Source organism: Anas acuta, chromosome 3 (genome assembly GCF_963932015.1).
Source record: "Anas acuta chromosome 3, bAnaAcu1.1, whole genome shotgun sequence".
NCBI lineage: Eukaryota > Metazoa > Chordata > Aves > Anseriformes > Anatidae > Anas > Anas acuta.
In genome coordinates, this window is record NC_088981.1 from 41,001,690 (window position 1) to 41,015,302 (window position 13,613).

General features: G+C 35.3%; 1 protein-coding gene across 4 annotated transcripts in view; it reads right to left on the reverse strand.

Moving 5' to 3' along the window:
* The window catches only part of UBR2 (ubiquitin protein ligase E3 component n-recognin 2), a 50,925-nt gene that overhangs the window by 6,093 nt on the left and 31,219 nt on the right, over positions 1–13,613 (reverse strand). For all 4 annotated transcript variants that reach the window (XM_068676761.1, XM_068676759.1, XM_068676760.1 and 1 more), the window contains 18 exons: positions 13,354–13,508; positions 12,489–12,591; positions 11,568–11,677; positions 11,269–11,349; positions 10,297–10,478; positions 9,389–9,588; positions 8,433–8,526; positions 6,871–7,032; positions 6,008–6,105; positions 5,710–5,782; positions 4,785–4,933; positions 4,633–4,688; positions 4,094–4,190; positions 2,190–2,257; positions 1,787–1,922; positions 1,029–1,119; positions 628–758; positions 137–245 (listed from right to left, as the gene is read on the reverse strand). In XM_068676761.1, the coding sequence (XP_068532862.1) occupies positions 137–245; positions 628–758; positions 1,029–1,119; positions 1,787–1,922; positions 2,190–2,257; positions 4,094–4,190; positions 4,633–4,688; positions 4,785–4,933; positions 5,710–5,782; positions 6,008–6,105; positions 6,871–7,032; positions 8,433–8,526; positions 9,389–9,588; positions 10,297–10,478; positions 11,269–11,349; positions 11,568–11,677; positions 12,489–12,591; positions 13,354–13,508 (2,095 nt within the window). The remainder of the gene's footprint in view (positions 1–136; positions 246–627; positions 759–1,028; positions 1,120–1,786; positions 1,923–2,189; positions 2,258–4,093; positions 4,191–4,632; positions 4,689–4,784; positions 4,934–5,709; positions 5,783–6,007; positions 6,106–6,870; positions 7,033–8,432; positions 8,527–9,388; positions 9,589–10,296; positions 10,479–11,268; positions 11,350–11,567; positions 11,678–12,488; positions 12,592–13,353; positions 13,509–13,613) is intronic.

Below are 13,613 nucleotides of genomic sequence, written 5' to 3' on the forward strand. Positions count from 1 at the left end.
ACAGTTCTTTCACAAATGGCTTTAAAAATCTAATTCACTTCCACTTCAATATACAGACTCCTGGGAGAATACTTACAATATTATCTTGTGCAGAACTCTCTATTATGTTTAAACTAAGCATAAAATCCCACCTTACCTTTCTACCAAGGTGTTCAGAATCTCACTATTTTCTTGAAAAAGGCAAGTGAGGTTGTTTGGCAAGGAAAGATAACTACACAAACGTTCAAACTGGCTTGTTCCATTCACTGTAGAAAAAAAAAGGAAAAATCTCATAATCGAGTTTTTTTGAATGACGTTATCTACACTAAACAAAATACAGCCCAAGATGGCACAGCTGTATTTCTTTTTTTTTTTTTTTTTAAACTGTATTTCTCCATGCCCAAAATGCAGTATGTAGTATGAAAGAACTCTGATAATGGCACCAGACAGCAATGATGGAAAATTGCTGTCTGCTCTAACCTCTGCTCTGCACCTTTTCTTATCATACAGATACAGTTTTGCACTGGTTGCAAGCCTTCATTCAATTAGTTTTTCTCAGAAAAAGTTGAAATGTAATTCATTCTGTCAAAATATTTTTGTGTCTTTTGGAAAGTTGTTTTAGTACAAAGAGCGTTAAGCAGACAGTACCTTGAAGTTCTGAGGGTGCTGGGACTCCATTTAAGTAATGAAAAAACAAAGCAGAACATCTCAGAAAAGGCATGATTCCAGCTTTTAGATTCCTCCACAGGTGCCAGCCTGAGGAAACTTCTTTCAAGGCACTTAAGAGAACACAGAAAGAAAATTCTTTTATTTAATCATTTCATTTTAACAGCCGTATTTACTAAGTCTTCAGTCATATTTCGTAGTAATTTATTGACTTCAGTTCAAACAAGAATTATATCTAGTGCTCATTTCCAAACTGACTCTAAGAAGAACGCTAAAATAGATTCATAAAATTTTAAGTAACTTGAATGGTAAATTAAGGCAAATTTTCTTGATATTTCAGATCCCAGCAAGTTTTCTCAAGCACTGAAAGACTGCCTCTTTACCTTCCTGTACACTGGCAAAGAAATTTATAAAGCGTAAGCACAGCTACTTCCTCTTCACTGCTAGTGTCTTCCTGATCCATGCCATTCTCTTCTGAAAAACAAAGGAATAACAACAAAAAAAGTTACTTCTACAATTCAATCAGCAGGAATGTAAATTTTCAAGTTTTGAGAAAAAGACCAAGACTAAGCAAAACACTCCACTGGCCAACTCTTCTGCAGTACATCATAGTTATCCCAAGTTTTCTGCTGTACTTATGTGGTAAGTATACGCTACTGTCAACTCCATGAGGTGTTGGTTTACTTGTTCAACTTGGTTGGGTTTTTAGTATACTTGCTTGGAGTTCTTGGCTTTTGGCATGTTATACCTTATCCAGTTCCTCTTGCCAGAAGAGGCATTGACTCCTTATTCACTGCAGCTTATTAATTATGGAAAACCTAAGCCAAGTCTCTGCAATAAAACTTCCAGGCACAGCTACATTAGCTGGAAAGCAGGACTCGTGACTAGCTATGCCAAAAAACAAAATAAAAACCTCCAGCATTAAGTAATAAAGACAAAAGAATGAGCTATCATCAGTACAATTAGTACAATTTACCCATGCTTTATATGGACTGAATGAGACAGCACCAACAGCTTTATTTTGCTACAGTAAACTGCATGTATTTTAATTTGCGTGCTAATTACCATTAGCACCTGAAGTGTTTTCTAAGTACAGACTCAAGTAATCATTTCAGTAAAAGCTGAAAGAAAGTAGCATTACCTGTTGATGAGGTAAGTAAAATTTGTATTATGTGTGCCATTGTGACAAGATGAAACAGGTGAAGATCTCCAGTGCCAAGACTAACCCCTGAAAAATCCTGACAATGTATGGCAGGGAAAGAGAGCACCAAGCTTACCTGTAAAAATTAAAAATTAAAAATAAATAAATAGACAAACAAGAAAGAAAACAGATATATTCCATTTCCTTTTGAATCTTTTCATTTTTGTTACTTATGCTGCAGCTATACCCTTTTAAGGCAGCATACACTCATAAGGCTAATTCTGAAGCTAAGCAGCCATTACTTAATGGAATGATCATTATTTATTTTTTTTAAGGAGGTCCAAAGAGTATACATTTGTTTGTTTTAACCCTGCTTTATTAATATATATTATGGTATACTTACCAATAAATGAAACATGTCGATATCAAGTATGCATGGAAGATTTCCATTTTTTTCATTAGGCACCAGTGCTAAATATGTTAAAGAGAAAAATAAGTTTTACCAATTAAAAATTTATGTATACGAAAACATTTTAGTGTACGTCAGTTATGAGAGCCATCTCCTTGCTTAATATGCTTAAGGTACTTAATATACAGATGTGTCATTTTTGTCCAGAAGTGTGAGAATTCAAGAGTTGTTCAACATTATTGAACAAGATTTTTGTCTACTTGACTACACTGTATTGAAATGAATGAAACAAACCCAAACTAACTACCATAAAGTTAGTGCTGCCATTAATAATACAACAGTGACTGTCCTTAATTGGTACTTTTTCCAGCGGGAGACAAAGTGCAATACTATTTCAAGTTCTGACCCACGAATATGCTCAACTATGAGTGACTGAACAGAAACACAAATCACTGTCACAGAATATTAATAGCTTAAGATCTGACATATTTTTAAACTATTTCTATTAACGAACATTTCATCACCGCTCAGATTTTAAATATCTTTACTTTCATAAGCTTATAGGCACAGACCTCAGCCCAAAATCCTGAAATGTACTTCCATAAGAAAAACATGACCGGAACAAGGGACTTCCGATAAGCAAGCTTTTGTTCAATAGGTTATCTTTATGAATAGCTCACAGAATTCTGACAGATCAAAGGATAATGATAGTTCTCCTTATTCTTAACCTTGTAAAATAAAAGACTAGGAAACACTTTTTCCATAAAAACAAAAGCAGTATCTGTACTGTATAGAGGGACTGAAGGGAAGCAGAACTTCAAAGAAAAACTGGTTCAAGATTTAAATACAAAGAAAAACACCAAACCATGCAGAATGGTGTACTACAAACTTCCAGTCAAAGAGTTGGCAATATTTTTTTGTTCAGCTATGCATACAAAATGGCTCAATCAATTATAGTGCTATGAACTGATATGAAATACTTTCTCTCTCACAAAGCTGTCAACTGTTTGCTGAAGTAGGTGGTATTAATTCCACTAGTAATATCAGTGTATGCGTGCATTTTAGAAATTTTTCTGCTCTACTGACGGTAAATATTAGAAGTATCCTATTTCAAAATACTCCACTTGTTGCTCCTCTTCTCTCAACTTAACTATAATTTCCCTTTAGAAAAGACAAATTCCACCATGGAACTTAACATTTTACACTGGAATCCCACTAATGTTCAAACTACTCTATTTAATTCTCAGTACTGTTATTAACCAGTAAAAAAAAATACTGTGCTGTTTAGATAGCATAAGTCTGATTTCAGAAGTGTCAATCACCTGGAGCCTTTAAAAAAGACATCATGTACTCAGCCAACTTCAACATTAGGCTGAGCTTCAGACCTTTCAGCTGTGTTTATAAACGATTCAAAATTGGAACACTTTGGATTTTCTCAAAATTTTCAGCTACTGTAGTAAGAACCATCTTATCACAGATCGTACATTTCAAAGGTAGAAAAGTTTGTAGATATATTACAGACCTCCACAAACATCCAATTTCCTTTCAATTCTATATTAACCTTAATTTCTTCCTTTTTAAAATTCCAGTGCGTCATTTTTCATTTAAGTGTAAAAGACCACACTTTCTTCTCTTTTCTTTGAGGTATCATTCTAAAAGTAGCAATAAAAAAGCTGGGAAAAAAAATCAGTAGAATTCCTTCACAGTAAGATACCCATCCTTCATCTTAGAACTACAGACTAACAGAAATGCTTTTTTTTTTCCACAGTACAACTAAATATATGGGTACACCTGTGAAAATTCTAGCTTTTGGTCTGTTACTTAAAATCTCTGCATACAAAACAATCTTTCTGTATCTTTACTTGTGTTAAAAAAATAGAATAAAGTGGTGAACTTACATGCTAAGAGAGTACAAAAGTGACCCTGTACAGCTGAAAGAGATGAAACTGTCCAGTGAGCTGCTGCAAATCTTGTTAATGATTTAAGGCAGTCATCCTTTAAACACAAAGAAAAGAAGACACTGCAACAGTTATTCAAGTTCTTTAAGATGAAAACAGCCTTTTTACTTACAGCATTTTTTCAGGCCCCTCAGCTGTAGCTTATTGGAGCTGTCTGAGCATCTTTAAGCACACAGGAAAGATACCGATGTTCACGCAAATATACAAGTTCCCTTTAGTATTATTTTCACTGCTGCCATGAGAACCCTGGCCTTACTGAACAGTGCTTTTATGAAAATAGATAATAGCTTTGATAGATAATAGATTGATAATCAGATACTGATTTTGAATACATTAATAATCAGATGATTGACTAAATAGTGGGATCCAACAAAGAAAACTATCAAATAACCACAACTTGGAAGTTAGACATTCTGCATTAAAGAAGCACAATTCTCTTTCTTCACTAATTCAGAGAAGAATTGCTACTTAATCCTTACCTGTCGACAAGGTAAGTGACCAAACAATGGTTTATCTTCATCAGCTAAAATTCGTTCTGGAAAAGACAAGAAGACACCAAAATATATTAGCACGGTTAATCTAACTGAATTCCAAAATACATATATAAGGAGCAGAATGAACACATTAGTACCTATGGTCTGTATCGTGTAAGCACAGCTTCCCCAGCACATTATTGGTACACGTGGATCTTCTTCATTTGGATGAACCTTCAAACCTACTTTGTATGTTGCTGTACCAAAAGTTGTCAACATCTCTTTTATACTCTCAGAATATGGATTCCTAAGACAAAAGAAAACAGTATTACTAATTCATCATTTACCCTGCTGTCAGCATAGTATTTTTAATGATTATCGTTCATCCTGTAGATTTGTTGTATTTAACTAAGAACTATGGTGTCTGTCTCTGAGTCTTTGGATTCTTTAACCTCTTTTCTGTGCCAGATACACTCCCCATTATTTTTTGATTGGACCCAGTCTCATTTTTTAGTGTTAAAAACATCCAGTGTTCAAAGATAATAGTCAAGACTAAATTGTGGGTTACTGATGACAACATCCATCATCAGCTGGGACAAGCGTCTTGCATTTTTGTGTGCAACTGGCAGATGCATGTCCATACCATATAAATAATTAACATTTTCTTCCTAAGTCAAGAAGTGGTAGACTGAAATACAAACATAACATAATAGCTGAAATTACATATTAACATGCTTTGTTTCTCAGGCTTTCTTAATGTTTTACTTCTTGTGCTGAGCTATAACAATGACTCCTGTATTACATGTAATACAGAAAAAAACGCTAATCCTGGTGCTGAAATTTATACAACTACAGGGTCTTCTCTGCACCCTTGCACTTCACATCAAATTCTAATAAGTCATCTACTACTTGTAATTTGAAGTCCAATAGCATCATAATAATAGCATCAACTTTACAAACTAGAGCAAAATTACTATTTTCACCTCAATTATCGAGCTCATAGCTTACACAAGTCACATACTATTTTCACTTTATCATTTTGAGAGGAAACTTTAATGGTTTTTTAAGACATAAAATACATACTTCGGTTTGTAATCTGGTCTAAAACCTTCAGGTAATTGCAGTTGATCCATTTTTTCTGAACTACTAGAATTACCTGTAAAAAAAAAAAAAAGAAGTAAAACACTGATTATTCAACTATATGTAGTTTGCACATTATAAAAAGTTGCAGAAGCACATCACCAGAAACTGAAATTCCAGGCTATTCTTGCCACTTTTCTAGCATCTCTCAACTCCACAGTGGTAGAACCATAATACTGGGTCTTTCTCATGAGTATAGTAACATTTTCACATATAGATATACAGAGTTCTTCAGACTTACTTGAATGGTCTTCATCTCGAAGTAAATACAGTGCTTTCATTTGCTGGGATATTGTTTTGATCCACTGAGAGAGGTTTGGTTGGCCTGAAAAGTCTAACCTGTCCAAAAATATATATAAACAGAACACACATTATTTAAAGACAAATTATATATAGAATATTTCATAGGTATTCCACTATTTTGTTTCTAAAAGATTTGTCCACATTTTTTTTTTTATCTTCAGTTGTTTTCCTGCAGGTCCTACACTTTTTTTGTCCTCTCATACCATTACAAATCATAAAATAACCAAGAATGATCCATAAACCAAAACAAGGGAAGCAATCCACTTGAGATGATTGAAAAAAATCAAACACTAAACATTTTGGAAGACAAAAATAACTGAAAGAGAATTTGCTATTCCTGAGATTATAACAGCCTTTGGTTCAGGTAGGAGGGTTTGGGGGTTGCTGGTTTTGGTCTTAAACTGTGCAGAATCCTAGAAATTGCTCTAACAGTGAGAGACTCGATCTGTACTTTATAGTGTTTGTGACTCCCATTACAGTTTCCACTAGTGCAAAATTTGTTAAAAATTACAATATTCGCATCTCAAACGTACAAGCCGATGCCACAACATAAAAGCAGAACTCATGAGATAAGTTTATAACAAATAAGAATTAATTTTGAAGGTACTATTCATAGACAAAATACTGAATTTAGTTAGGGATTGTCTGGAGTTTTGGGATTCTTAAGTGGTTTGGGAAGTTTGTGTGTTTGTGTTTTGTTTTGTTTTTTTGTTTGTTTGTTTGTTGTTTTTTGTATGTTTTGTTTTTTTTTTTTCCCCTTTTTTTTTATTCTGTGTGAAGACATTTATAAAGCAAACAGACCTGTTAAACAAAACTCTTGGTGGAGGAAGCAGAGGAATAACGGTGTTGCTTAAACATTCACAAAGTGGGCAAAGAAATTCACCATTTTCTACATCATAACTTGTATGTACTCGTAATCTTTGTTGTCTTCTTTGCTCTTTTGCTTGAACAGCATCAAAATACCTATAGAGAACAGCAAGATATTAATGACATCAATAACATATTACTTTAAGATAAAAACATACGAATACTTAAAGACACTGGTTTGCTTTTTCCCCAATGATAACTAAGAGAATTATCTAAAGGAGAAACCTCTACCCTCTGGCTGATCACTTATTACTGACTGCAAGCTATCCCCAGTTTTTGGCATCCAAAATGCCCCCAGATCCTGAAGTTTGTTGGACCATCACAATTACATTTTAGCCAGAACTTTAGCAATATCCCTTTATGAGAAAGGTGGGGGAGAAAGTCAGAAAGAATGTTGAACAATTAAACAAAAAAATCCTGTTTCACGCAAAATTAAGGGAGACACCATAAGCATTACTCATGTACATATTCCACTGAAGACCACAACAGAGCAGCACCTGGAACAACCGGTGGTTTATCTCTGAATCTTCTATGAAAATGAACTGAATACACTACTTTGATATACAGCTCTGCTTTGCGTGCAGCTCTGGGGTCCTCAGCACAAGAAGGACACAGAAGTTTTAGAACAAGGTCAGAGGAGGGCCATGAGGTTGATCAGAGGGCTGGAGCATCTCTCCTATGAAGACAGGCTAAGAAAATTGGGGTTGTCCAGCCTGGAGAAGAGAAGACACCTGGGAGACTTCACTGTGGCCTTCCAGTGCCTAAGGGGCCACAGAACAGAACCTCTGCAAGCTCCTAACAGTCCTCACATGAAAGGTAAAACTTGAGATTGGGCACTTCAGAAGCCATGCCAAGGACCAAAGCAAGGGCCTAACTGAAGTCAGTGGCATGAATATCTTGCATTAACCACATAGCATCGGCATCACATAGCACAAAGCACCTTTTTATCTTTATCCCCTCCCCTCAAAAGGGATAAAAATAACTGAAAAAGGTTAAAAACACAGAGCAAGGCATAACAATGACTTTGTATCAAGGATGAGCTTGAACTAGGTCACGTATGCTTCTAGTTCTAATGAAACATGATGGAAGAGTTAAGAGTGCAAGGGATGCGCTGTCACTTAAAATTTCAGTACAAAGCACAAGGAGCAGGAACATGTCTATTACTGAGTAGCAAAAAAACTAAAACATTTGAACACTGAAGCACTGAAGCTCAGATTAGTGTGCACCACAGGGGATTACTCATATGGATAAATACCCAAAGGGAATGGAAGCTGTCATGTGCAGCTTCAGATTCTCCATCATTGTGATGTCAGATAGAAAATGAAACTTTTTTTTAAAATGTTTATAATATTTAATTTTAAAGCAGAAAGCTGCTTTCATTCCTTTAAGACATTCCTTTTTAAGCTTACTACTAGGGTATTAGCTTTGCAATTAAACTTAATGCACGCAAATAACATGACATGCTATTTGGACTAAACTTAAACATAGCTTTTTACCTTTGCCAACAATGAGCATGCATGATGTGTCCACAGCTACCTGTGTGCGTTCCACAGGACAGATCTGGGTGCATGAATAGTGGGTCGTATTTTTCTGCATTCAGAATAAAAACAAATAACTTTTAAATTGACATTTATCAAAAAGACTTAACTGCAGATGTTACTCCCTTCACATTAAACTTTATCACAAAAGTATAGTTTATTTGATGAACCACAATGGATATTACTAATTCACAACTGAAACTGTTGAGCTCATTTTGAATCTGTGTCATTTTGTTTTGAGTCTGTGTCATGTACTTAGACTTCAAACCAGGTTTTGGGAGCTTCTGGGCCCTGGTAGAAGTGAAAGATTTATCAGCGGTTTTGGTGGTTCAGTACCATTAAATAAGGAGACTGAGAACATTAAACTTCAGGATCAGAATGCAAGATGATTCAGTATTTTTTGCATGTGTTTGCATATATAGAATCCAGAGAAAGCTTCGTAACAATGGCATTAATCAAGAAGTAAGCTGTTTCACAAAGATACCTAAATCCAAGCATTTTTTAAACGATCATTGCTAACAGGCATTACAGATGATAAAACTTCGAAGAAAGAAAGGTACCATCTTTGTGCTTTTACAGCCATACATTAGTGCTTCTTTCCTCTATAATGCTATAAGTGTAGTTTAAGAACAAACTTCTGAACTTGGATGTGTTTGTTTTTTTAATAGTTACAAATAGTTTATCCTAAATGGCTGTCAGAACTTTTTTTAGATAATGTTTTGCAGTTATTTCATATTAAGACTTAGAATACATACTTCCACATCACTACAAATATGGGAGTTTTGCCACTGATTACAATGAAGTCTTTCACAATTTCACATTCAAGAAGATGACACTACTGCCTTAAGAGACAACACGGTCATTACAGTGACTCTGACATTCATTAATATTAAAAAAGACTGAATACTACTTACCAGGATCTGGAATAATTCTGTTTCTGTTTTTAGACAACACAGTTGATCTCTGAATAAATGCTGCCAAGACCATAGCTCTGCTGTCCACTTTAACTTCTTGTTCTTCCTGACACAGTATACACATAACAACCTGCCTGTGTTCAGCTACTCTAGTTTGCTCTGGACCCAAGGCTGTGAGTTTTGCATCTGAAATTACAGGGCTAGAACATTCAAAGAAAACTAGTGAGCACATGATTTGGAAAAGAAAATACAATCAGATTATGCTTTAAATGTGATTAGTAAGCATTTGAAATTTATGTTAAATGCTCTGACAAAACATACCTTTTTGGAGACATAAGAATACATGCCAAAAAGTTATACAAGAACACTTTTCCAGAAAAAAAAATTACATCCTCTCAGTGGTGTATTACCCATTCCAATATAACCAAGAAATTGTATTTGTGACCCTCCATTACCATTATATGGTAATTGCCTGACATAAATTCTGAAAGCAGTTTCCACTTCCCCACAAAATCACTAACATGCTTCAGTTTGTATTTCCGCCTACAAGCAAATTTTCTTCCAGATCCTCAGAGGCATAATGATCATCTAGTTCCAATTTACTATGTTTAATAACACAGCCTTTTCAGTATTATCAACAAATTATTGGATGACTTTATACAAAACAAAATTATTTGCTTGTTTATGTTGAGTACTGTGAGGATGGGAGAGAAGGGAGAAATCAACATTTTTTCACCATCTTGTCAGTAACTGCAAGGAAAGTGTTCCACTTACTGCTCTTTTTGGTCTCAAAAAACACTTTTGAATAATTTTCCATCAAGACTAAAATAGGCACTTTTTAGTACAGTAACAATAGACCAAGCTGATGTAAAAGTTAAAAGGGAAAAGTTCAAGTAAGATTTCATTACCTGTTATCATGTCCTCCAGAAGCTGAAGTATCGAGCTCCTCCAAAGTTTGCTGAAAGAGTTCTTTGTTTTCATTAATGAAGTGCCGTTGCATCTCCGACATCTGAGCCATTATCTTCTCCCTACGCAGTCTGGCAATCTCAGCTTTTCGTTTCCTCTCAGCTTTGTCTTTATCACGTGAACTCTGAAATTGTATTATTAGATCAGTCATTTAAAAATAATGTTAAAATGGACTATTTATGTTAACTACTGCTATATGTACTTACACTAACATGTACGCAATTAGAATCTGATAGAGACAAGAGAGACTATTGGAGTTTTTGCACCCTCTTTTCTTAGGCTCATAAGCATAGAACAGCTTGGGTTGGAAGGGACCTTAAAGACCATCTAGTTCCAACCCCCGTGCCGTGGGCAGGGATGCCACCCACTAGATTAGGATGCCAAGGGCCTCATCCAACCTGATCTTGAAAACCTCCAGGGATGAGGCATCCACAGCTTCTCTGGGCAACCTGTACCAGTGCCTTGCCACCTTCTGAATGAAGAATTTCCTCCTAATATCTAACCTAAATCTTCCCTTTTTTAGTTTAAGAGCATTCCCCCTTCTCCTATCATTATCTGACTGAGTAAAAAGATGCTCTCTCTCTTTTCTATAAGCCCCCTTCAAGAACTGGAAGGCTGCTGTAAGGTTTCCCCAGAGGGACCTTTCTCTTCTCCAGGCTGAACATCCCCAGCTCTCTCAGCCTTCCTTCGTAGGATAGGTGCTCCAGCCTTCTGATCATCTTTGTGGCCTTCTCTGAGGAGAATCCACATCCTCCTTGCAAACTGGTTTGCCTGATCTACAAGCTGTAGGATAGACTTAACGATTCCAAAGTGACATTTCCCATATTTGATTCAAAACAGCAATCAGAAGCATAGTCCATGGCTAGTCACAACCTAGACATGTTTCAGATCAGCTGTTACAGCTTGTTTTTTACCTCCTCCATAACATTTCCTTCTGTCTCAGCCACAGGACTCGTAGAAGAGCTCTCTCTTAGTTTCTTAATGGTATTAAAAGTCTGTAGAAGAAAAACAAAACCTCAGTTTGCAACATGAATATAACAACTATGCATACTATAATGCTGGCCAGATAATACGTAGTGTTAGATTTCAAAAGAGGAAAAAGAGGTAGGTACAACAAATCAACATGGGAAATAAGGAAACCATTGCAGTACAAATAGGAAAGTTTTAACAAACGTTCTTTCCATAGTTTTGAGGAATTATACAAAAGATTTACCTTCAATATCCACCTGATCATGTCCTTGTGCACTTCCAGATGAGGTGCATTTTGCAGTGTTTCTAGCATTGCTAGTATACTAGGGGAATTATTGGGTGCCTCTCCTGGTCCTGAGAAAAATGAGATTTTATTTTGATTTTATATATTTTATATTGATTTTATTTTTATCTGACAAACTAATCACTTGCTACTATTAAAGAAAACAGAATACAACCAACACTTGCATATACTCAACACCTAAAGAATTCCTTCAACAAACAGACAAACATGTAAGTTTCATTCCTCCCAATCTTAACGAATACCCTCTACTTCCCGAAAGATTACAGGAAAATGCTTTAGAAGCCTTGCCCACTTTTTTTTTTTTTTTTTTTTTTTTTTTTACAAGGCAGAATGCACTTTATGTACTCCTTGAATGTTTACAACCTGGGAGTTGCCATGTCAAATTCTTGCATCTCCCACCTTTTTCCAATGGAAGCAGCTTCCATATCTTAACTACAGGCACTAATTAGAAGATACAAAGGACAGTAAAGATTAAATGATTAAGAATGCAACTTCTATTTTTGTAGTTGTGACATCTGACCACACACAGCAATCTTTGTTAAGAACATTAATGATGATATTAAGAAGTAGATTTCATGGGAATTACTCTACTTCTGGATTTCTCTTCTCTACTACAGAAGAGATTAGGTATTGCTGCTACCATATCTACCATCACTGCTACAGATATGTGAAGAATACATATATACTCAACTTCTGTTAAGTACACAAAACAATTCTTAAATTTATCTACAATGTTGGAAACACTTTTTGATGGATTAACAGACATACTCCTCTCGTAAACACCATTCCAGAAGAAGGGAATATAAGGTACTAGCATTTTCAGTTGCTTAAAATTTGTTATGGAAATGAAGACAGACATACTTGATATTTTCTGAGTAAAGGTGAATGTTACAACATTCTCCTCACTCAGATTCTCCAGATGTTGTTTTTCTTCTTGTAGTGCCATTCCAATCAAATGCAAAACCTAGAGAAAAGTTAGCAATTTCAGTCCTTTTCTTAAAGCATTCATATAATCTCTTTACATTGTTTGGGTAATTCATTAATAGACAGGGAAGGTATACAGTAAAATTATATAAGAACACCATAGCTGAAGTTATTTCTATATATGTAGTTCCAAAGCTACATTACATGGGATTAACAGTATGTGTCTACAAATTCTTGAAACTTCGCCAGATATAAACACTTCATACCACTGGTGTCTTTCTGTTTGCTGTGCTGTCTAATCAGTGGGAATTCAGTGGCTTGGGATACATTTCAGTATTTTCTCATATTTCTTAAGCTTTCTTCCTAACAATTGCATGTTACTATTGCAAGTTTCTGGACAGAAGCACGAAGCACTTTGAAAATCCTTTTTATCACGTACAAAATTTAACTGACAAAAAGTTATTTTTTTATTTATTTATTTATTCTAAGACTCTAGAAACACTATAAAAATAATAACTTTTAGGTCAATAAAAAGGTGTAATCTACTACAGCTGATCTAAGCAGCATTATTCCCCCATGTGAATTTTGCTAGAATTTTAGCCTTCTTCCATTCATTCTAGGAATTGAATCAGAGACAGAGGGGTTTTCTCCTAGTCTTCTGTATCAGAAAACACCATTTATTTCTCATTCATAGTACTATGAATATGTTAGTAAGCAACCCAAATCTATAAACCTATGTTAAAATGCTGAAATCTATGTTCCTCTTTTAGCACATGCATAGTTTTAAAACAAGGAGACATACCCTTTGCAGCATGGACTCTGACCAGGCATAGCCATTGTGCTCTACTGCCCACTGTAGTATAGTTCCCATAATACACAGCATGACATCGGACTGCAGAACATTAATCAGACTTGCAAAAAGTGGGCAGAAAGGAGGCAAAGCTGGTGGTGGAAGTGCTGAAAGGGAAATTCATGTTTCACGCTTAGGCATTTAAAATTTGCACCACCCATATAAAACATGAGACTTGCAAAGAGCTTAACGTTTTAACCCAGGAAGCCATA